Here is a 22,096-nt window from a genome sequence, read left to right on the forward strand (position 1 = left end):
GGTTGGATGCTCTGTTGGAATCTTTACAATCCAAAGTAAACAAAGGATGATCAAAGGCAGCCATGTACGTTTAAGAAATGTCACAAAGGAGAAAAAACAAACTAATCCCAGTTGTGTTTCATGGAGTCCCAGAATGGTTTGGGTTGGAAGGGACCTTAAAGCTCATCTCATTCCAACCCCTGCTGTGGGCAGGGACACCTTCCACTAGCCCAGGTAGCTCTGACCTGGCCTTGGACACTTCCAGGGATCCAGGGGCAGCCACAGCTTCTCTGGGCAACCTGTGCCAGGGCCTCCCCACCTCTTGACTTGTCTTCCCTGTGATTTTGGGTGAAGAGGAATTCCCTGTAACTCCACAGCCTGTTTATAGTTGGTGATCATTCCACATTCCATAATTCTCTGGGTAAACACCAGGCACTGATTATATCCTGGTTAAGTGAGGGAGTGAACATGCATCTCAATGCCTGTATTGCTAATTTAAATCCAGTTAATTACCACTGTATAAATAACATTCTAAAGCAAGGTGTGCAGCCCAAGGATGGTTTAATTATGGGGAGAACGTGCAGCAATTGTAATTGTTCTGTCCCTCTGGGTGCAACAATATCAAACTTGCCACACTTACTGGAGAGCTTTAATTAGAACTGAAATTACCTATTAGTGCTAAAACTAATTGATGTTTCCTGTTTGGGTTGCAGTGCCTTGTATGGAGCTGTCCTGAAGCAGGAAAAGATGGGAGTGCTGGCTGGCTTAGGGTGCTGACCCTGGGCTGACTCTGCACTGATTTTGAAACTTCATCTTTTAGCTTTTAGTATGTTTGGGATCATTAGACATTTTTTTCAGCAACTTCCCTTGATTTCTCAGTGTTCCAGTGTTCCCCAGAGCACCTACAGTCTGCTTTTGGTTGTTTTCTTGTGCAGACTTAGGCTGGAATTTTCTTAGCAGTGCATCCTACCTACAAACTGCCCTTCCCAGGAGACTTGCTGCTTTAATTTGGTGCTCTGGGGGTCTCCAGGGCTGTTGCATTGCTCACCTTCAGCCACTCTTATTTTTAGAAACACAGTTTTCCCTCAGCTCACACAAACCTGAGTGTTCCTGTCACTCTTAGAAAATTCCCTGTGCAAATCCTGTGCTGTCCCCGATCTTTCTGACCTTTTTTTGTGGAGTGGTGGGTTTAAACTTTAACCTGTGTGATCCAGACTCGTTTTTCAGCGTGCAGGAGGATTCTAACACTGATTTAGCTCGGGAATGGTGTGGGAATGTAGCCCAGGATGGGCTCTGGGGCTGTTCTGGGCTGGTGTGAGAGCATCTCACTGGGGCACTGAGGGCTCCTAGTGGGACTCAGCCTTTACTACAAGAGAGGAAAGTGTGTGTAAGCTGTTAGGAGTCACCTAATAAGTGATTTTAATTTCTGCTTAAATAATTTTGTAGATTTTAAATGATGCTTCCAAGTGCTTTTTTTCTGGCAGCTCTCCTTGTTTTAAGATCAGCTTGTTTTGACCACGTCTGCAACACAGAATGCAAGACTGGCCTAAACAGCTGAGGTTACCTTTGAAAAGAAAGGCATAATACATGCTCTTATTAATTATTAATATTAATAGATCTTGTTAGAAGTATTTTTCTTTCTCTACTTTTTTCCTGCCTTACTCCCTTTGCATCACAAATTACCCCAGGGAGGGGTTTCACCTCGATTTTGTTGGCGGAGTTTGATGATTTTGCCTCCAAGACAAATTTTTTTGCAACCCTAAACGTCCAAAAGGAGAGGTTTCACTTCAGTGTCTGCATTATTGCTCTGCTGTGACAGCTCAGTGTTTTCATTAAATTAGTGTTTAAATGCAACTTGACTCAGTTAAACACCCAAAGTTCTCCGAAAGAACCTCCCAGGATTTGGTTTGTATTTTTTTTTCAGAAGAAATCTCCAGCATCATGTTGGTATTTGTGGCACATACTCTGTTTAATCCGGATTGGATACATCAGGTACAGCAGTGGCACAAGACTCAATACTGTAAATGATATACAAGTTTCAACATATGCACTACAATTCCAAAAGAAGACAACAGGAAACTTGGTTTCTTCTAGAAAGTTGTTCTCAAATGAAGCTACCTGCAGCTGTGTACAGTACAGTTCGGATCTGTCCTCTGTAAGCAAAGCCCACTCAGAGTATGAAAATAGAAAATAATAAAGGTTGAGAGCTTCTCAGAACATAAAACTCCTAAAGAAAACACCACTGGAATGCCAGACTGGTTTATCAAAAAGAGACCATCACACCAGTGTGGAGGATGCTCCACTGGCCCAGGGTGGGAGCTCCTGGTTGGAGTGGCACCAGAAGGGAGAGGAGCCCTCAGTGTGGGTGGTGCCTTCCCCCCCAGCCAGCTGAGAGTCCTGGACTAGCACTAATTGAACCCAAAAGGGAAAGGAACACGTGCACACGGATACACACAAAGGAACAGACCTGACTGAGAACACAGGAAGGGGTTTTTCACGAGCTCTTTGTCACCTGGTCTGTCTCCCGTTCCACCCGAAGCCTCCCCGGCACAGGTTTTGCTTCCCCAACACCAGCAGCAGTTCTGGGGGCACTGGCTGCAGAATTCCCTGTGGCTGCAGAATTCCCTGGGGGATTTTTGGGGGTGTCATGAATTGGGCTCCACTTATTGCAAGAGGAGGGGTTGGTTTCCCTACGGGTTGGATAATTGGCAGAGAGGTGAAATGACTTCTTCGGGGTCTCTTAGTGGTTCATCAGGACAACCAGGAGCAGAATTCCCAATGCTCAGTCTCCTGGCTCTGATCCATGTGCTCCCTGCCTTCCCTTTGCTCTTACAGGATAAAATTATTAAAGAGTTTATGGCAAGTGTGAAGACTAAAATCCTTTAGTGGCTTTAAAGCCACATATCTACTGCAGTTGGCTTGAAGTGTTGGAGAAAAAGAAGTGATTGAAAAGAAAATCAATTAAGATAGACCAGATGGGCAAATTAAACGGGAAATTCGCCTAAATTCAAAAGCAGAATGAAGTTTTCAGTTCAAAGCTGCTGATATTCACAGCCATCCATGAGCCCTTTGTAACTCTGCATTAGTCCAACATGGAAAAGCATGACAGGATCCAAGGGATGTTTCAGCACAGGAATGAAACATAATTTACTGAATTTTCTTTATACTGCACGTAAGATACAACATGTTTGCAACCTCTTTACTTGAAGAAGCAAAATATTTGAAGAAACTTTGCTTTCTTTAGCTGTTATTAATCTGATTTTCGTGTAAGCTGCCTAAACTAGAAGGATAAATGCTGGGTTGCAGTTTATTATCAACAGTTTTAGGTTAAACAAGTGGCACTGATTAAATTTAGTCTTTCTGGCCAATTAAAGAAGGGTGTATTTTGAATTATCCATTAACTTTATTCCACACTGAGGCCATGTGTGTTACTTAGGTTATCTTTCCCCTGAAACTTCTAACAATGATAATTATTTAACGGGTAAAAGTGGTCTCTGGGAGAAGAATTTGCTGTAGAAAGTTTTATATTCCTCTTGTGAAAAGGAGAATCATTTAAATGGTGCAAGGGAGTACAAATGGCAGCAAGAGAGGAGAAAATAAGGAGAGAATTATGGCTGAACAGCTGGAGAAAAATCCTTGGCATTGAGGTCTGTCACTCTGGAAAAAGCTCCCCAGGGAAGTAGAGGAAGTCCTTGGAGAATTTGAAATCTAATTAAATCTAAAAGAGCAGTGCCATATATCACAGTGAAGGATCCTGTGCTAGCAGAGGAGAGATTAAATTTTATAACCCTTGAATTTTTGTGTGCCAAGATGTGTTATCTGTGGCCTCTTCTTTATGGGCGTCCTTAAGATTTTTAAGGAAAATGAAAGCAAAAGGTGGATTTTGGATGGAGTAGATGGAAGTCAAAGCCTACATGTGAAAGGTATTTCTCATCATTCTCTGCACTTGGGTGTGACTCCTGTTTGCAGCCCAATGCCAGGTGGGAAGAGAGGAAATCTATGAACAGAATGTGCTGAAAGTCCATGAAAATATTTTTTTTTCCCTCCGAAAAAAACATTGGAAAGGAAACGAAATGCTCAGAAAATTGGATATTTTTGATATTGCTTTTTGTGCAAAGAACCCATTTTTATCTTCTTTTTTTTTTTTTTTTCTCTCAAGAAACTTTTCTAAAACTATAAAAAGTGAGGAATTAGGCTTGGACATGATCTGCCAGCACGCTCCTGGTGGACAGTCTGGCCAACAGGGTTGTTTTCTAGAACCTGCCTCTTTTCCTGGATGCTTCTCCTCTCAGAGGGAGCCCACAGCTGGAGGAGCCTCAGGAATGACCAGGATTGCTGGGGGAGGTGCTGGTTTTTGGGTTGGGATCCATGGATGTGCCAGGCCCCGGGACAGGGAGGGCGATACTGGTCAGACTGGGCAGCACTGGGACCACTGGAAAGAACAGTCCCCACCCTCCAGGCAAAGTCCTGGCTGAGGAATTTTCAGGATTGGCTTGGCCTTATCTCAGCAATGGTTTATGAGTTGCTACTTGAAGATTGTGAAGATCTCTGTGGTTTAGGGAGGCTGATTTCCCTCCCTTTATTGAGGGAAGAAGTGGCTGCAGTGCCGTTCCCGGGCTCTGCTCTGCCAAGGCTTTCCCTTTTTCCCTGTTTTCCTGCCAGGGATGCTCTGTTGCACCCTTCCAAGCACTGGTGGTGATGGATCCCTGTCTGTGCTGTTTCAGTGCTCTCCCCACGAGGATGGGGCTGGTTTTGGGCAGTGCAGGAGGGGTTTCAGAGCACATTTCCAAGCGCTTTCAGAAGCATTACTTCAATTCCGGGGATAAAGGGAGCTATTGCCTCCTTTAAAAATATTTTTAGCCCTGTTCCTCTGGGCTCAGATTCCCTTAATTTTGCCTGGTTTTATGCCCAGTTCATGGCAGAAGAGGCAAACCACAGATTTCTGAGCAAGGATAACAATTCCTCTTGAGCAGAGGCCGTGGCTGCCTTGACAAGCTGAGCCCAAGCAGCCACCCAGAAACCCCTAGGGCTGGCTTTCCTCCTTACTTTTTATTTTTCCTCTTAAAAATGTTGAATTTTATATATATTTTTTTTCCCCCAAAAGCCTGTTGATGGATAGCAACTAAAAGCACCAGGAGTGCTTTGGCTGAGGGCTGCTACAATTTACAGACAAAGAGATGGGTGCAGAGAGGTGACAAATCCATGATAAATCGGGAATAAGGAAGGCAGCACCAAGAATCCGTGTTGAATCCCTGATTCTCTGTGATTTTTTTCATTCCTGTGCCCTGTCAGCACATCTCACCCTCACTCTGTGCCAGCATAAATGAGGTTGCAAGGTGGGAGGTTGGTGGAGAGCAAGGCCTCTGATCTACAAGGGTGAGGGTGCAGATGATGACAGTTAATGGAATTAAAGCAAAGATTAAATTAAAACACTGAGAAAAAAACCTCAATAATGGTAAGATTAACTGCAGTACAACCTCCTACAGGAAGCAGCAAAAGGCAAGAGCGTTTTAATCATTAAACATAGTTTTTGGGGAACATATTGCAGCACTGGGATAAATGAGTAGGAGCTGGTGCAGCTACTGGAGGCTTAGCCATAATTCTAGTATTCCTGGGATGTTGTAGGATTCTAAGGAGGGCATTGGGTTAATGCATCAGCCATCAAGTCCACTCTACAGACAAGCAGCAGTGCTACCAAAGCAGGTTGTCAGCTCCTATGTGAGTCAGCCTGGAGCTCTATGAATTATCTATACATGTGTGTGTGTGTCTGGGGTTATTTATATGTGGATGTGGATGTGGCTGTAAATATTACACCAGGAGAGGTCGGGGCAGATGTTAAAAAGAAGGTCATCCCTTTGCTGGATCAGCCTCAGACGTGCTTTGAGTTGTTCTTTTAACCCTGGTGTTGGTGAAAGCCCTGCTCAGAACAGGACACTGGTTGTCTTTCCTCCTTCTCTACAAGCTGTTTTGGGGGGTGGTGCCTCACCCTTCGTGGGGTCACTGAGGAGGTTTGGGCACGAGCACAGGGATCAAACGAGTGGGAAGGGGGGTGATGATGTTCCTCACTCTGCCCTTCGTGGCTCACACCACGGATCTCCCCCTTGGGAGGGGAGAAAAGAGTTGCTCACGTGGGGGGCAAACCCAGTTGTGTTTCAGGTCCCTGTGTTTCCTCACAATAAGTCATTCCTAGAAGGATCTCAGGGGGTAGGACTGGCCACAGCTTGGTCAGAAGGATGAGCCTCTTGGCAGCACCACCCAGTGCTCCTCAGTTTTTGGCTGGTTTAGAAGTCCAGGATTAGACTTTTCCCAAACTAAGGGTAGGGCTGTGAAAAGAAAATGCTGTCTCTGTAGCACACGTTATCAGGTGTTTTCCACACTCCAGTACTGCTCCCCCTTCTCATCAGATCCTGGGCTGAGCCTGGAGAACTAAAACTGCTCATCTATCCCCAAAATCAGTGCAACCCAGAAGCCACTGCTGAGACAACTGGAGCCCTAAGACTGTGAAAAAGCCAAATACCTCTCTGTCCATGCAAGATATTTGGCTCTGGGGTTAATTATTATCAAGTATAAATCCAGACATTATTTGGCTACTATTTACAGTGGGTTGTAGGTCCAGTGCTAGCAAAGAAATTTCTACATAGAACCCAAAAATTAAAAAGCATGGGCATACATTACAAGAAACCTCTGTTAGACTTATGAATGCTTGATGCAGTTGAGTTCAGTGCTTTCATTCTTTGCCATTTGTGTGCACAGTATTAAAAAAGAATCCTACCTTTTTTTTTTTTTTTCCTTTTTAAAAATACAGAACCGTAGTCTAGTCACACTCTTACAAGTAAGTGATAACAAAAATAGAAAGCAGATACCCATGTGGGACTAAAACTCTACTAAAGCCTGTCTTTTTTTTTTCTTTTTTTTTTTTTTTTGTTGGTTTTTTTTTTGTTGGTTTGTTTTGTCGTTTAGTTTTTTTCTCCACAAATATGTTTTCACAGACAATAATTAGCAGACAAACACACTGTTTGCAATTGCACTGTATTGACTTAAAAGGCGGGTACAAAATTGTCTAAATAAAGAAATGCCATCCAGGGTGAGAGAGGGGTGTGTGTGTGTGTGTGTGTGCACATGTGTGTGCTGACACATTCCTGTGTTTCCCAATCATGGGAACGTGCTCTGCCCTTTGGAATTCAGTGTTTTCCTGCTGCACACACTCACACACACATACACACACAGAGGAATGGAGAGAGATCTCTGTGACAGGTGGCTTCTTTTTGCCTAAATCTTTTCCTATAAAAGAAAAAAAAACAAAAACAAAAACAAGAAATGTGAAATTTTGGTCGGTTTAAAGGTTCTTGCTCCATGAAGAAGAAACGAACGAACGAAGAAAAAAAAAAAATTCACAAAATCCATTGTTTTTTTTTTCACCTTTTCAGTCATTTCCTCGTGAATAAATATTATCCATTAAAAACCTTTAAAAAGGTGCTGCGATACACAGTGTTATATTCCCGTTTGCTTTATTGACTCTCTTTGTTGCCACGATGGTTCTTCCCCTCCGGGAGGGTTTTTTTTTTGTTTGTTTGTTTGTTTTTTCCTCCGACCACCCTCTTCCTCTCCCAGGAATCCTTCCTCAGTCCCTGTCCGAAGGAAGGTGCCTCCACCGCGGGTCCGGGGACAGAACGTCGGGGTCGGTCCATCCAGGCACGAGTCTGCAGCACGAAAGGAGCGTCGGAGGTGCGGAGGGGAGAGGGGGCCGCCGGACTTCCAGCCTCGGGAGACGTCTTACAAGGCGGAGACCTTGACGATGTTGGCCGTGCTGGGGGTGGGAATGTTCGTGGAGTGCCCGGGGCTGCCGGGGGTGGGTCTGCTCTCGCCCTCGGGGGTGAGGGCGGGCGGGGTGGGGATGCTGATGATGGCTGTGGTGATCTGGGCAGCTTTGCAGTTCGGTCTCAGCCCGTCATCTGACTTCATGTTGAGGCTGGAACGGCTAGAAAACAAATTTAAGTGCTTGGCTTGATTTGTTGTTTTTTATTTGGTTGGTTGGTTGGTTGGTTTTTCCCCCCCACCCCCCCGACAAGAAATATCCTGGAGGGGAGGTTTAGGTTGGTCTCTTCTCCCAGGTAAGGATCAGCAAGACAAGAGGGCTCAGTCTCAAGTTGTGCCAGGGGAGGTTTAGGTTGGATATTGGGAAGAATTTCTTTGCAGAGAGGGTGCTCAGCCATTGGAATGGGCTGCCCAGGGAAGGGGTGGATTCTCCATCCCTGGAGGTTTTTAAGCTGAGACTGGATGTGGCATCAGTGCCATGGGCTGGGAACCACAGCGGGGTTGGATCAAGGGTTGGACTTGATGATCTTGGAGGTCCCTTCCAACCCAGCTGATTCTGTGATTCTATGATTCAACGATTCTGTGATTCTATGGAATATTCAGAAGACTCCACTGAAATGGTCCCTCCCCACCCCCTTCCTGCAAGAAACCCTTTATGTCTGCCCAGATGTCACTAAGCTTTGGTAATATTCCCCTTGGTTAGGACGCAGTTTTTCACAGAGCAAATTGTTCTGTTTCCATTTCTTTCTTGCATAATTGTAGTTTATTTAAGAGGACATCTAAATACATTGCCCTGTGTACTGCATCATTTCACAGCACAGGTAGTTCTTTCTGAGGAAGATGTTGTCTTCCTTGCATTTCAAATACCTCTTTCAAATTCACTGTCCCTTGATCTTTTCTATTTTTTTTTCTGCCTGTCTCTGCAGTAGTTTCAAGGATCTGGCAGCTGGGAGCATTCTTATTAGATCTGCATCAATTGCATCCTATAATTAATTACAGAGGGAAAATGATAGGTTGGTTTCTGTGCATCTGCACAGCTACAGGAGTCTGCTATTACCAGCCCAACATGTGCATTTTAAACACAAGGTCTGTCCTTTCAGGATGTAAAGCTCCCAGTTGGAAAGCTCTTGCTGTTGTTATCTCAGGCTGACTCACCAAGAGGACGGGTTTTGATCTCTCAAGCATCCCAAGAACAGCAGAACCCTTTCTGTGCTCCCTGGATGCCTCAGGCACAAGAGTGGGGCACTTTTAGGGCCTGGGTGGTTCTGCCAGTGCTAACCAGTACACCCAGTTAGCTGCATTCCACACGAAAAACAACTTAGAAGCTTTTTTTTTTCCTCTCTCTCTCTGTTCTTCCACAGTTTGGTAAGCAAGGGAAATAAACGTTGACATTTAAAATATCACAGGCGTCTGATTTAGCACCCACTGAAACAGGCAGAATAGTTGACATTCCACGAAATTACTGCTTCAGGTGCTGGTTTAAAATATTGTCATATTGAAAGTGAAATAGCTGGAGACTTGTTTTGTGCTTATTCATTCATAATTCATGCTCTGAAATGCCCTTCTGGCACAAAGTAATCGCTTGCTGCCCTAAAGGCAGCTTTGTTTCAGTTCCTACATCCCTTTGATAGGAGTGGGGAGAAGAAGAATGGGAAGTTCAAAACCAGCTCTGGTGCACAAGAAACTTAATGGGCTGAGAGGGATTTAGAAAGTAATTTAATGTTTGCAAGAACGATACGGTGAATAAATGATTTTTTCCCAGCAAGTTATGCATAAAATGGAATTTTCAAAGTTTTCTATTCAGGGACAATTCACCTGTGTCATTTATGGCTTTTTAGGTGGGGGCTGCTAAGACAGCACTGTGAAATTCCTCCTTATTTGTTTCCCAGTGACGCTTAGAGTTGCAATTTAGACTGTTGGACAATGAAAATCAGTGGAGTGAGTGTCCCTGGGGGCCACATCAGTGTGTGCAGCTCTCTAACAGTGTTTGCTGACAGGCACTATTAACCCATTGGGTTTGCCTGCTCCCAGGAAAGGTTTGGAAGTGCTGGACCATCTGGGAGCTGGTCCTGGGCCAGCTTTGGTGAGTGTCCCACGCCTGGGAGCTGCTCCTGCCTGTGCCCTGAGAACATCCTAGGCAGGTGTCACTTGGAATTCATATTTCTACATCCAATCTACACCCAGAGAAGAATCACAGAATATCCTGAGCTGGAAAGGACCCACAAGGATTGAGTCCAACTCCTGGCCCTGCACAGGGCACCCCAAAATCCCCCCCTGTCCCTGGGAGTGTTGTGCAAACACTCCTTGAGCTCTGGCAGCCTTGGTGCTGTGCCCACTGCCCTGGGGAGCCTGTTCAGTGCCCAACCACCCTCTGGGGGAAGAACTTTTCCCTAATATCCAACCTAAACCTCTCCTGGCACAGCTCCAGCCTGTCACAGGGAGGGAGAAGGGAGGAACAGGCAGACAATATGAATGGAAGAGATTATATATACAAATTATCCTATTCAAACATACTTAGAATCATAGAATATCCTGAGCTGGAAGGGACCCACAAGGATCATCCAGCCCAACTCCTGGCCCTGCACAGGACACCCCAAAATCCCCCCCTGTCCCTGGGAGTGTTGTCCAAACACTCCTGGAGCTCTGGCAGCCTTGGGGCCGTGCCCACTGCCCTGGGGAGCCTGTTCAGTGCCCAACCACCCTCTGGGGGAAAAACCTGTCCCTAAAATCCAGCCCAAGAGCTGCACTAGAGCCTGGCTTAGACCTGGTTCTTCCAGGAACAGCTTGGAGCTGCTGTCCTGGGGTCATCACAAGCAGGAGGGAAACAAAACCGCTCCCATCACCAGCGCCCTGTCCCTGGCTGGAGAAGAGTCCTGATGACCCTCCAGGTGGTTGAGGCACCCCTGAGGGTGGCACTGTACCTTGTTGTGAGGGAGGGCTGCTCGCTGCACTGGATGTGGATGGTGCTGAGCTCCTGCATGCTGCGCAGGCGCGTGGCCGGGACGCTGGAGTTGGGAAGGTGAGTGGTCTTCTTGTTGCGGCGGGAGCAGCACGAGGTGGTCAGTCCGTGGTGGCTGGACAGGGAGGGGCTCCGAGAGGAAGGGTAGTTCTGCATCGAGCTCTCCATGCAGTTCTGCTCGAACATCTGCTCATCTATGAACTCGTGGTTCTGGCGGGGAGGGGGGGAAAAGAACAGGGTTGTCACTCTCTGGTGGCACCGACGGCTTTGGCCCAACAGCGGCTTGTGTGCGACGGCACCTCGGGCTGGGCTGGTGGGGGGTGTCAGCCCCTGGGCCCTCTGCCTCTGTGCCTGGAGATATCTGCACTGGGCAGGTCTCAAAAAGATTTTAAAATGATCTTTAAAAAGATCTTAAAATGATTCTGATCTCAAAACGATTCTGCCCTCACTGCAACCACAAGGAGATTTTGCTCTCCTGTTCCAGCAGGGGAACAGGAGGGGTCTGTCAGTGCTGCCTTGCTTACATAGTCTGAGGTGGTTAATCTCTTGTGGTTGAATTTCCTTCCGTTTTTGTGTCTACACTTCAAAAATCCTGGAATGACACATGGAGGAGTTCATCTCCCTTTTTTTTTTATGCTTGGGGCAGGATTGTGTTTTATTTGGATGCCCACCTGGACGTAAAACTTAACTGCAGGATGTGGCTGTTGGGTTCAAAGCATCCCTGCAGTGCCTTAGATGAATGGAATAAACATGGCAGGTGAGAGTGGGAAGTGGGTAGGGAAAGGAAATTCAGAAAGCTGACTCTGGAAAGAGTTATTTTGCTAAGGAACAAGAAATCCTGGAAGAAAGGACTCGTATGTGTGTACATGAACACCCAGGTAGTTCTAGAGAACAGACTTTATCCAGTCCCTAAAAAGGATAGGAGACAAAAGCAACCATGCTGAAGGCAGCCATCAGATTCCATCAGAACAACTAACAACTCTCACAGGAAACAAGAGCACTGGAGAACCAAAGGGAGCCACGTGCACAAACTCCCAAGTACAAGACCAAGAACGAGAAAACCAGCAAACACTCTGCAGACATGTCACAGAGACCATAGAGAAAACAGATCGAATTAAAAAGGAAATACCTTGATGGTGGAAGTTCGTACAGATAACAGGGGATCATCCACAAGATAGGACAATCCCTACGGGACAACATGCCAACAAAAGATAAAAACACAATTGATTGTCCATTCCAGCATTCAGAAGTTTAGTCCCAGCACTGCATCTCTTGCCTCAGCATTCCAGCTCACTCAAGTTTGAATGGGCAACAGGACCTTCTCTTCACCAAACCTTGCCTGAATCAGACCCCCTTTTGTTCCTTCCTTCTGGAGCTTTTGAGTGTTGTGTTCTTGGAAACAGAACAAAACCCATCACAACGTTATGACTTTGATCTTTTCAGAGCTGAAGGCGAAGGAAAACAAAGTTTCAGCTGCTGATTCACAAGCCAAGAGTTGGAATTGCTTTGCTAATGGGTGTGGGGTTTGATCACTGCTCTGTGAAAACACAGCAGAAAGGTTTGGGTTGAAGGACTGGGTTCGAGGCACTCAGCACTTGGAGAAAAACGTGGCCTGTGAATGTCCATGCTCAATCCGGGAGTTGGAAGGAGAGGAAAAACCTCCTTTTGTTTGAACAAACTCCATCTGTTGTGTTAATATGACAAAGTAATCTCTGTCGTGGCAGCTACAAGTACTCCAGGGTCACTTTGTCATCTGACACAGCAGATTTGTGAGCCATTCACAGCCATTCAGCTGTAAGTGTGTGCTGGTGACAGCCCAGACACCATGTCAATAAATCAGGTACTTTGAGAGTCCTCTCTAGTCTAAGGAAAGGTGAATTGCCCATTGAAACAAGTTTGCAACCATGGTACATTCCTCATTCCATTCCTGCAACTTGGTCACAAAATGACTCTTCAGCGTTTAAAAATGCTTTTACTACGATTTCAATTTTGGGGAGGAGAACTGTTGCACAGTGTTTTAATAGATTATGTGAGCTACAGAATTTCCACACAAAGCCATTGAACTATTTGGATTGATAATTTCCAGGCCAGAACCCGAACTTGCAGTGTGATTTGGTGCTGAAAAATGCAGGGGGAAAACACATTAAACGTTGTGCAGATTCTCTCTCCGGGTTTTAATCAAAATTCAAGTATTGCTGTTAGTGCCATTCTCAGCTGAGAAGAGCAACATTTGGAACGTTTTCAATGCCTGAGCAGGTTTGTGTGCTGGAGGCAATCAAACCTTTGTTAGGCAGATCCAGCCAGGCATCAGGGTACAAATTACCCTGCATCCCCAAATTAGGGTCCACTTTGGCCACGGTGCTTCCAGCGCTCTCCAGGCTCATTAGTGATGGAGCAACTCCTGCAGAGCCCAGGGAGGTTCACCTGGGCTGTGCAGGGGTCAGAATTTCCAAAAGCCTTTATCAAATCAGGCCTTGCAAGGGCAGACCCTGCAGGCAGGGCTGTCAGCTCTGCTTTGCTTCACCCACTTTTGCTCAGGTCCTCAGGTGGGAGGGTTTTTGTGGAACACGGGTCGTAGTAATGAAGGTTTCGAGCAGAAAGCTCTGAACTGAAGAGTCAGGCTGTGAAATATCTGCTGGTTATGTAACATCCAAAAATTTTTGGTCGAGATTAAAGGCAAGATGAGTCTTATAAAACAAATTCAGTAGTCATTGATACAGGAAGAATCAGTTCACTGTCCTCGGTGACCTTTAGAGCTCGTTGGGCTCAGAGGTCACTGTGATTAATCAGCATCTTCTTCCAGTGTATCTCTGAGGCCTAAGTGGTGTTATTCCAGCACAAACCAAACTATGGAAGTGAAGGTGATTTATCTTAAAAGAAAGCTCTGGCAAGTCAAAAAAACCAAAAGTACGTTTGATGATGGATGCAGATAGAAAAAGGCATGAATATTTCAAGTGTTAACCTCGCTTCATTCTCTCTAGAATGAATCATGGGATAGATAATGTGTTCCTTTTCTGCAGAACCTTCTATATAAACCTGGAAGCGAAACATATGTACCAAATAAACATCTGAAACGTTCCCAGAGACTTCTGCATACACAATCACTTAATAATAAAAAACAAAAGCTCTCACTGCCAACACCTTGCACGATGCAAACAGAAAAGTCATGCTGGAGAAACTGCTTGGCTGGCTTTGAGATAAATTACCTGCCCCTGTAACCAGGCTGAAATGAGAAAAGGTATGTGCAACCTTTAAACCCACTGACAGAGTTCATCTGCTCTGAGCCATCCCATGGGCTAAAGGTTATTTTCTTTCCAGCCTCTTGGCACTGGTGACCAGGCTGGGGTTTGGAGTCACCATCAGCATCTTCTTCCTCTTTGAGGCAGCAGAACTGTCCTCTATTGCTAATTAGCACAAATGAGGGGTGGATAGGATGTGTGACTGACAGTACAGGACAAATGCAAGTTTAGTTCTCTTTCAGAAACACTGAAGAAATGAAACTTGTTTTTTTCTGGGACCTCCCTAATTCTGTGCTGAAAACTTCTTTGCCTTCAGGTGACCTCGACTGAGCAACCTGCTGCTGACTTTGTGCAGGTGCCTGAGGAGCAGCAGATAATCCCAACTTTATCCCTTTGCACAGGGATCATTTTTATTACTTCAACAAGACAAGGAAATAGAAGTGCTTTAGAATATCAGGAGCTTTAGCACCAGCCCCTCTGGCACGGGTGGGGGTGTCCTGGGTGTGTCTGACCAAGGGCCACCTCAGAGCATTCCGTGGGCACTTTATCCATGGGAAGCCCGAGCCAGGCACACAGACCTGGGCGGGGTGGAGGGATCGTGTTGGTACTTACGGTTGTTTTTTCCAGGCAGTGCAGCAGATGGTGGTGTTGGCTTTCGATTAAGGAGGTGCCTTTAGTCATGTGCTGTTCCTCTTCGGTGGATCCCTGAACAGCCACAAAAAGAGGGGTGGGGGGGAGAAACAAAACCCAAACCAGGTGTAAAACCATGAAAACAAACAGAAATACCAGTCCCAGCATGAGCTTTCAGAGGGGTAAAGATAACATTTTCCGTGTTGCCAGCTCTCAGGTTTTTCTCCTGTCTCTTAGAGTTTTCCTCTTTTTTTTTTTTTTTTTTTTTCTTAATGATTTGGGTTGTAAACTGAGGTGAGGAGCTCAGGTTGGATTCCAAACCTGTGTGTTTCCAGGTATTCCACAGCTGGGGAGGAGATGTGGGGAGGACTGCTGGCATATGATGTCAAGGCTCAGGAGCCAGAATATAAAGAGAAAAAGAACCTGTGCTGTTGTATTTCTCCAAAATGCATTAAGGCTTCTAAGCTTGACGTGACCTTTGAATGCCAGCAGATGTACCCTGAACCCTGGGCTGTGTTAGGAGACAGAACACAAGCTGTCCTGCCTTCTCTGAGCTAAAGCCTGGCTCTGCCTGACCTTCAGGGCTGTGCAGTGCTGGGCCCCTTGGAACTTGGGTGTGTTATTTGCCAAACCCTCCTGAGCCACAGCTGCACGTGGGAGCAGAAAATGTGAACCTGGGCTTCATGTTTTGGACTCTAGTGCTGTTTGCAGAGACAGGAATCCCTGATCTGTCTGTCCTCTTCATGCACATCACCAATTGTTTGCCACACAGTGGCAAATACACAGTGTATTAAAACGGGGGTGTTTTTGGGGTGTCTGGTTCTTGTTGAGGGGTTATAGCAGGTCCTGGGAGAGGGTTTGATGCAAACTGAATGTGTGTAACTCCTCCTGTGGCCAAGCCCTCTCTGACAGGGAGGGAGAAGGGAGGAATAGGCAGACACTATGAGTGGAAGAGTTTATATATACAAATTATCCTGTTCAAACATACCTAGAATCATAGACTATCCTGAGCTGGAAGGGACCCACAAGGATCATCCAGCCCAACTCCTGGCCCTGCACAGGACACCCCAAAATCCCACCCTGTTCCCAGGAACGTTGTCCAAACACTCCTTGAGCTCTGGCAGGTTTGGTGCTGTACCCACTGCCCTGGGGAGCCTGTTCAGTGCCCAACCACCCTCTGGGGGCAGAACTTTTTCCTAATATCCAACCTAAACCTCCCCTGGCACAGCTCCAGCCTGTCACTGGTCACCAGAGGGAAGAATTCACTAAGAAGCCTCGTGCAGCAGAGGCAGAGGGTTAATGCTCACCTGAAATGTGGCAGCAGTTCCTTGGCAGAAGGAAAGGTCCCATCTGCATTAGATTCTGATGGATTATGGCTCTCAGCAGCAGGGCTGCCTGTGATTTGTGTTTTAGTAACACAGCACCCAGGAGTCCTGCAAAGTGACCTGCAACCCTCTGGGCATCACTTAGCACAAAACCAGGACAAGGAGAGCCTGGTCCAGAGGCCTCACCATCCACATCCTTGGCTCATTGCACAGGAATCCTGGACAAGTGGGAACCAGCTCTCCCCACCTTCCCCTGTGCCCTCAAACTGCTGAAATGGGGGCAACAAATTCATGAACTAAATCAAAGCAGGTGTGTTTAGGCAGCCTGTGCCTTTTGGGGAGCAATTGGGCACAGCTGAGAGCATTTAGCTTGAAAAGCTGTTAAAAGGAGTGGCTCCACCCAGGAAAACATAAGAAGAGTCGGAGGAGAATAACCTGCTTTTGGTTTGCATGGCTCTGGGTGGGAAGGACTTTTTGGAGCACTTCTGCTGTTCTGCTCTTGGCTTCTGCACCAGGTATGTGTGTGTGTGTGGTGATTTGGGGAGGAACAGCTCAGGCTGCAGAGTTCTTAGTGGTGGGGATAAGCTCCAGGTCTCAGCCTGGTCTCTCTGCTCCTGTTAAGCTGAGGGGCTTGAGCTGCTTGAAACCTCTGGAATAGAAGTGGATGAGAGGTTGGGAACTCGAGTTCAGTGGTGTTTAGCTCACATGGAAAGCTTTGTCTCAAGCACTCATCAAAGCAGCAATAGCCCAATTTAGTTGACTGAATTGGTGTGGGGGGAGAAAGCCAGGGCTCTGTATTTTTGATTTCTGCACTGTATCAATGAATCGGATGCTTATGTTTCTCAAAGCATAGCATGTTACTTCCCTTGTGATCTGATGGTCAGATACCCCTCAGAAATGAAAGGAGAAGTAGCAAATGGGGTTGCCTTGAGAGTTTCTGTGCTATGGGAGAGCCAGAAGTATTTTTCTCCCTTTCTCTGTTGTGTGGTGGCAGATTTAAGATATGGTTTTTTAAGGATATTCTCTTACTACTACTACTTAAGTTCCTGGTCTTGAAGCTCCCTGTGATTTCATCACACTTTAATCTGTGTGTGTCTTTGAGGACTGGCATTTTCAAAAACAATGACGTGCATTAAAATAGCAATTAGGTGTTGTAAAACGTTTTCCTGCTTTCCCCAAGTAAAGGGTGCCTGGTGTTTTGTGTGATGCCAAAATCCTGAAGTGGCTGTGCATGGCTTGAATTTCTGCTCAGCCACGAAGCAGCAATATCTGGCTGTTCAAGAGAGGAAACGGGTGGGATGGGAGACACGGCAGAACATCTTGTCAGAAGTGCCAAGACATTGCCTGTAGCTCCCAAGGGGGTCAAATCCATCTCTGGTTGAAGCACTGCTTTTAAACACACCCCTGTGTCCCGGTGATTCACTGCAAATGCTTCTCCTGGATGCCATTTCCAGGCTGGTGCTGTGATCCTTAAGTGAAGGAATAACTCTGTCTCTGACAGATGCCAAAACACAGCTGAAGTGGTGCATTAAGGAAGCTGACTTACTGTACACAGAATTAATAGATTCCTGGGGGAATGCATCTTAGGCAGGTTATGGATTTTTTTGTTGTTGTTGTTGTTGTTTTGGAAGATGACATTCCCAGAAGTATTTTTAGAAGTGGCCCAAAAGAAAAAAAAAAAAATCAGTTCCATTTTTCTTCTTAACAATCCTCCTGGTGAGGTAACACACCCAGCAGGTCCTGTTGGTACCTGCTGAGAGCACTGACTCTGCTGGAGGCTGGGCTGGAATGTTTCCCATGGAGGTCCTTGGAAGCCCTAAAGCAGATAGGATGCTGCACTAAAACACTGGAAAAGGAGAGGGGAAGAGCACATCTTGCAAACAGTATCCTTTTTTTATGAGGATTTGCTCGAGAGGAAATCTAAATGGGATCTGAGAGCAAAGATTGAGCTTTGATACCTCTGGCAGGAGACTCAAGCCAATTGTTGACTGTTGGTAGCACAGCTCAGCCTCTCCCTGTGCCTTCCATCCCAAGGCTGGGTTTGTCACTGAGGGAAATGGCTCAAGGGATGTGTCATTCAAGGGCAGTGACCAGGAATAACGTGGAATATTGTGACTTGTACCTTATCTTCCTTCTGGATTTTTTGTTTTCAGTCAGCTCAGTGTTTCCAGAAACAAAGAGCAGGCAACCACTGAGCCCATCCTAAGTGGAAATCAGGCATGAGATCTGCTGGAAGTCCTGCCCTAGGACAGTGGTAGTGCCAACATCACAGAAACTGGGCATTTTGACAGCTCTGTTGAGGGCAATGAACCTACAGAGGTTGCATTAGTGGTACTGCAGGCAAACAAAATCTGTGTCTTCATTAGGAGAGGCTGGCTGGAATGGAGGAGCTGGGGGGGAGGAGAGGGGATGGTTTGCTTTTGGAGCTGGGATGCCAGTTTTGCAGGGATTTGATGCCAGCTGCCATTCAGTTTGTTCTTGGAAGACATTCAGTGAACTGCTGGTTGCCTGGAGGGAGGCTGAGACACACTGAAATCCAAAATACTTCCACTCTGCCTCTCTTTAAGTGCTCCATCACACAGAATTGGGCCCTGGTGAACCCAGATGAGCTGGTTCAGGGGTTGGACTGTCCCTGCCCATGGGAGCAGCTCCAAGGCTTATCTATGGCTAAGCAGGTTCTGCTTGTGAAAAGGCACAAGACCTCACAAACCTCCTGTTCCCGGGATATACAGCTCCCAGCACTTCAGCTAAAAGGGAATTTCAGCTGGCTGTACAAGGAGATTAGTGCTAAGAGGATATGTAGGCTGCTGCCATGGGAAGGAGCTCACCCATCCCTTGAGCACATTTGACATAAAGCCCACTGGAAAAAAAAAAATAAAATCTCTAAATGAGAAGCAAACAGTCTGAGTACTTCGTGTCTAGATGGCAAATGCCACAAATCCACATGTTTGGGAAGCAAGAGCCTGTATTCTTGCTGGAAGCAGATCTCCTTCCTGCTGCTGTCCTTGGATGAATCCTTTTCCTCCCTCTTTCTTTGCTTTGATAGGAGGCCACGGGCTGGAGACGTGCTGTTCCCTGGGAAGATGGTGTCAGTGCATTCATTCTGGTGCTAATGAAAGGACATTCTGGCACACGTTCTGGAACCCTGAACAGTCCTTATTTTCCAATTTATTAGTTTGACTGCAGAGCCACAGCCAGGCTACGTCGTGGGGCAGTTGCTTCGTGACCCCTCCGAGTGTCAGAGTGCCAGGCAATGTGCTGGGCCCTTGTAAAACAATAACACATGTGGGATTGCTGCTGATGGAAGTGATAATATCTGCTCGTGGCCACAGAGTAATTGCAGTTGGAATTGCTGCTGGGTGACAAACCAGCCCTAAGGCAATCTGGCCATGTGCAGCCCATTACTGTGAGCAAGAATCCCGGGCAAGGTGTCAAAATGGGATGTGCACCTGACCACTGAAGCAGTTTGATCCTAATTTGACTGACAAATATGCACAGTATGGAGATAATATTTTGGTGCCTAAATATAGCAACTGCAGGAGTCACATTCCTTCATATTTTTACAGCTTAAAAAATTTGGCTGTCTAGACTAGGCTGTCATTCACATTTTGTACCCTTCAGAATGGTTTGTTCTCCTGCCATGAAATGAAAGGACATGAAATCCTGCCTCGTGGAGTTAAAATGGTCATGTAAAGAGAGGATGTTCTGCAGTCCTGTAATTAATTAATGCCACTACCTGGGGTGGGAGAGACGTGTTGGGTTTTGATTCAGGTCCTCAGGTAGTCAAAGACCATTTCCTGGTGGTTGTGCAGGTGCCAGGCATGGCTTTGGCAAGTTTCTTGTTTTAATAAATTAATAAAAATTTAGTAATTTAGTGAATTAAAAACATTATATTCCCACATGTCACATAATTCTTTGACTATTTCAACAGGGAGTTCCTTCAGGTGGGGATATTTTCTTAGAGTGTTAATACCAATGTACACAGTATTCAGTGCTTTTCAGAGTGGGATTTGTGGATCTTATGGGGCTGTGGGGGAGTCATGTTAGCATTTCAACCTTCCAGATTCCCTGCCCAATGCAGGGGGTTGAAACCAGGTCATCTTTAGGTCCCTTCCAACCCAAACCACCCCATGACTCTGATTTAGAGCTATAAACCCACCAGAAAGCAAGTTACACCCAGAAAACCCTGCAAAAATCTGCTCTAGGTGTTACTATATATATAAATTTAGTTATTAATGGGTAAAAAAAATCCTCTAGAACCTCTTTAGGAATGTTTTTGTTTTAGTTCCTGTGTCTACAGGAGCTTTGTAGCCAACAAAACAATCCCTTTCCCGCTGATTTTTGGGCAGGTGCCAAGAAATGAGCCCGTTGAGCCAAATATTTCTCTCAACCTCTCCTGCATTTTGGACTTTAAGCATTGGTGAGTCAGCTGCTCTTCCCTGAGTGGTCTTGGCAGGGAGTTTTGGTTGACAAGAGAAGTGAGGAGGTTCTTGGTGGGATGACAGGCTGGAAGATCAAGTGCAAACCGAGTGTCCCTGCTAAGATCTCCTGGCATTTTTTTTAAAAAAAACCAGAAACCTAAAGCTTAAAAGGAAATTTTCAATTTTTAGTCAAATTTTTTTGCCTGTTTCTGGGTAGTGAAAAAGCAGAATCCCAGCAGAGTTGGTTTCCCTGAGCTTTTCCTGGGTGGGGATGAGGTTCTGGAATAGGTGTGACCAGCCTGCCTGGTCTTTACTTGATAAAGAAACTTCTCTTGAGCTGCTCAACAGCAACATATGGTTCAAGAAACAGGTTTTTTCGGGTGTTGCTGCCATTCACAGAGCAGGAGACAACGTTGGATGTGTAGCCAGAAGGATCAAACTTGTTCTGGAGGGGAGAAGAGCAACTGATCTGGGCCCCCCACCTTCCAAATCTGTGCTTCGTGTGAAGTGCTTTTGCAGAGTCACTTGAGAAAAGGATTCCAGTTGTAAAGGGCCAAGCTTCTGTATCCCAGTGTGCTCTGAGCACCTTCCCATGTGGAAAACAAGGTGCTGCACGACTTCCCTGTGCTGTGCCCACCAAACTGGGCTGGGAGTGGGCTCAGGGCTTTGGGGAGCAGCTTTCACCATGAACTGAAAAGGGTTTTCAGCTTTGGTTTTTATGGAATCGTTAAGGTTGGAAAAGACCTCCAGGACCGAGTCCGGCATTTGACTCATCCCCACCTTGTCCCCCAGCCCAGAGCACTGAGGGTCACATCCAGTCCTTCCTTGGACACCTGCAGGGATGGGGACTCCACCACCTCCCTGGGCAGCCCCTTCCAAGGCCTGACCACCCTTTCCAGGAGGAAATTCCTCCTGATGTCCAACCTGACCCTCCCCTGGCACAGCTTGAGGTCGTTTCCCCTCCTCCTGTCCCTTGTTCCCTGTGACCAGAGCCTGACCCCCCCCCGGCTCCCCCCTCCTGTCAGGGAGTTGCAGAGAGCGAGAAGGTCCCCCCTGAGCCTCCTTTTCTCCAGGCTGAGCCCCCCCAGCTCCCTCAGCAGAACTTGCTCTCCAGACCCTTCCCCACTCTGTTCCCTTTCTCTGGACACAAATGCAAGGACGTACCGGGGAAAATCACATTTTATGAAGGATTAGACCCCAAGTAAGGATCCATGAACGACTGCTAGGCAGCTCTGGTGGCTCAATTAAACATCCTTCATCTTCTCTCTGCTCCCCACATGCATGGAAGGCTGATTTTATTTGGAGTGAAATCCATGAAATGTGCTAATACCTGCTCTGGTGTGGATCAGGCTTAACGTGATAACCTCGCCTCGTGTTCGCTGGGTCTGCTGAGCAACCTGACACACTCAGAGCTTCCCTCCTCCTGAACAGCCAGGGACCTTTAAAAATAAACCCACCACCCAGCTGCCTCAATCAGGAGCTAGGGAATGTTCTCCTGTCCTGTTGGAGATGACCAGGTAGCCCATGTTGTGTTCTTAGAAAACAAATGGCTGTGCTGGAAGGGAGGGGTGTGGGCAGAGCCCGGGCTGTGGAAACCACCAGAAGGATTAGAGGGAACTGTGCTCGTTTGCTGGAAAGCCAGATCCTGTTCTAGCTCGAGGAGGAGCCCACAGGAGCTTTTCCCTGCCATCCAGCTGGATTCCAGCTGTGCTCCCACACCATAGAATC

The 22,096-nt window shown here is 46.5% G+C and overlaps 1 protein-coding gene across 5 annotated transcripts in view; it reads right to left on the minus strand.

Annotated features, from left to right (window-relative positions):
* Positions 1-1,929: 1,929 nt before the first annotated feature.
* KCND3 (potassium voltage-gated channel subfamily D member 3) overlaps positions 1,930-22,096 on the minus strand; it is a 140,682-nt gene continuing 120,515 nt past the window's right edge. For 4 of the 5 annotated variants that reach the window (XM_032710528.1, XM_032710526.1, XM_032710527.1 and 1 more), the window contains exons 5-8: positions 14,605-14,697; positions 11,883-11,939; positions 10,716-10,963; positions 1,930-7,957 (exon numbers count right to left, since the gene is read on the minus strand). In XM_032710528.1, the coding sequence (XP_032566419.1) occupies positions 7,753-7,957; positions 10,716-10,963; positions 11,883-11,939; positions 14,605-14,697 (603 nt within the window). In that variant the 3' untranslated portion in view covers positions 1,930-7,752. The remainder of the gene's footprint in view (positions 7,958-10,715; positions 10,964-11,882; positions 11,940-14,604; positions 14,698-22,096) is intronic. The other variant, XM_032710530.1, reaches the window with a different exon arrangement.

The sequence above is a fragment of the Chiroxiphia lanceolata genome, chromosome 25, assembly GCF_009829145.1.
Source record: "Chiroxiphia lanceolata isolate bChiLan1 chromosome 25, bChiLan1.pri, whole genome shotgun sequence".
NCBI lineage: Eukaryota > Metazoa > Chordata > Aves > Passeriformes > Pipridae > Chiroxiphia > Chiroxiphia lanceolata.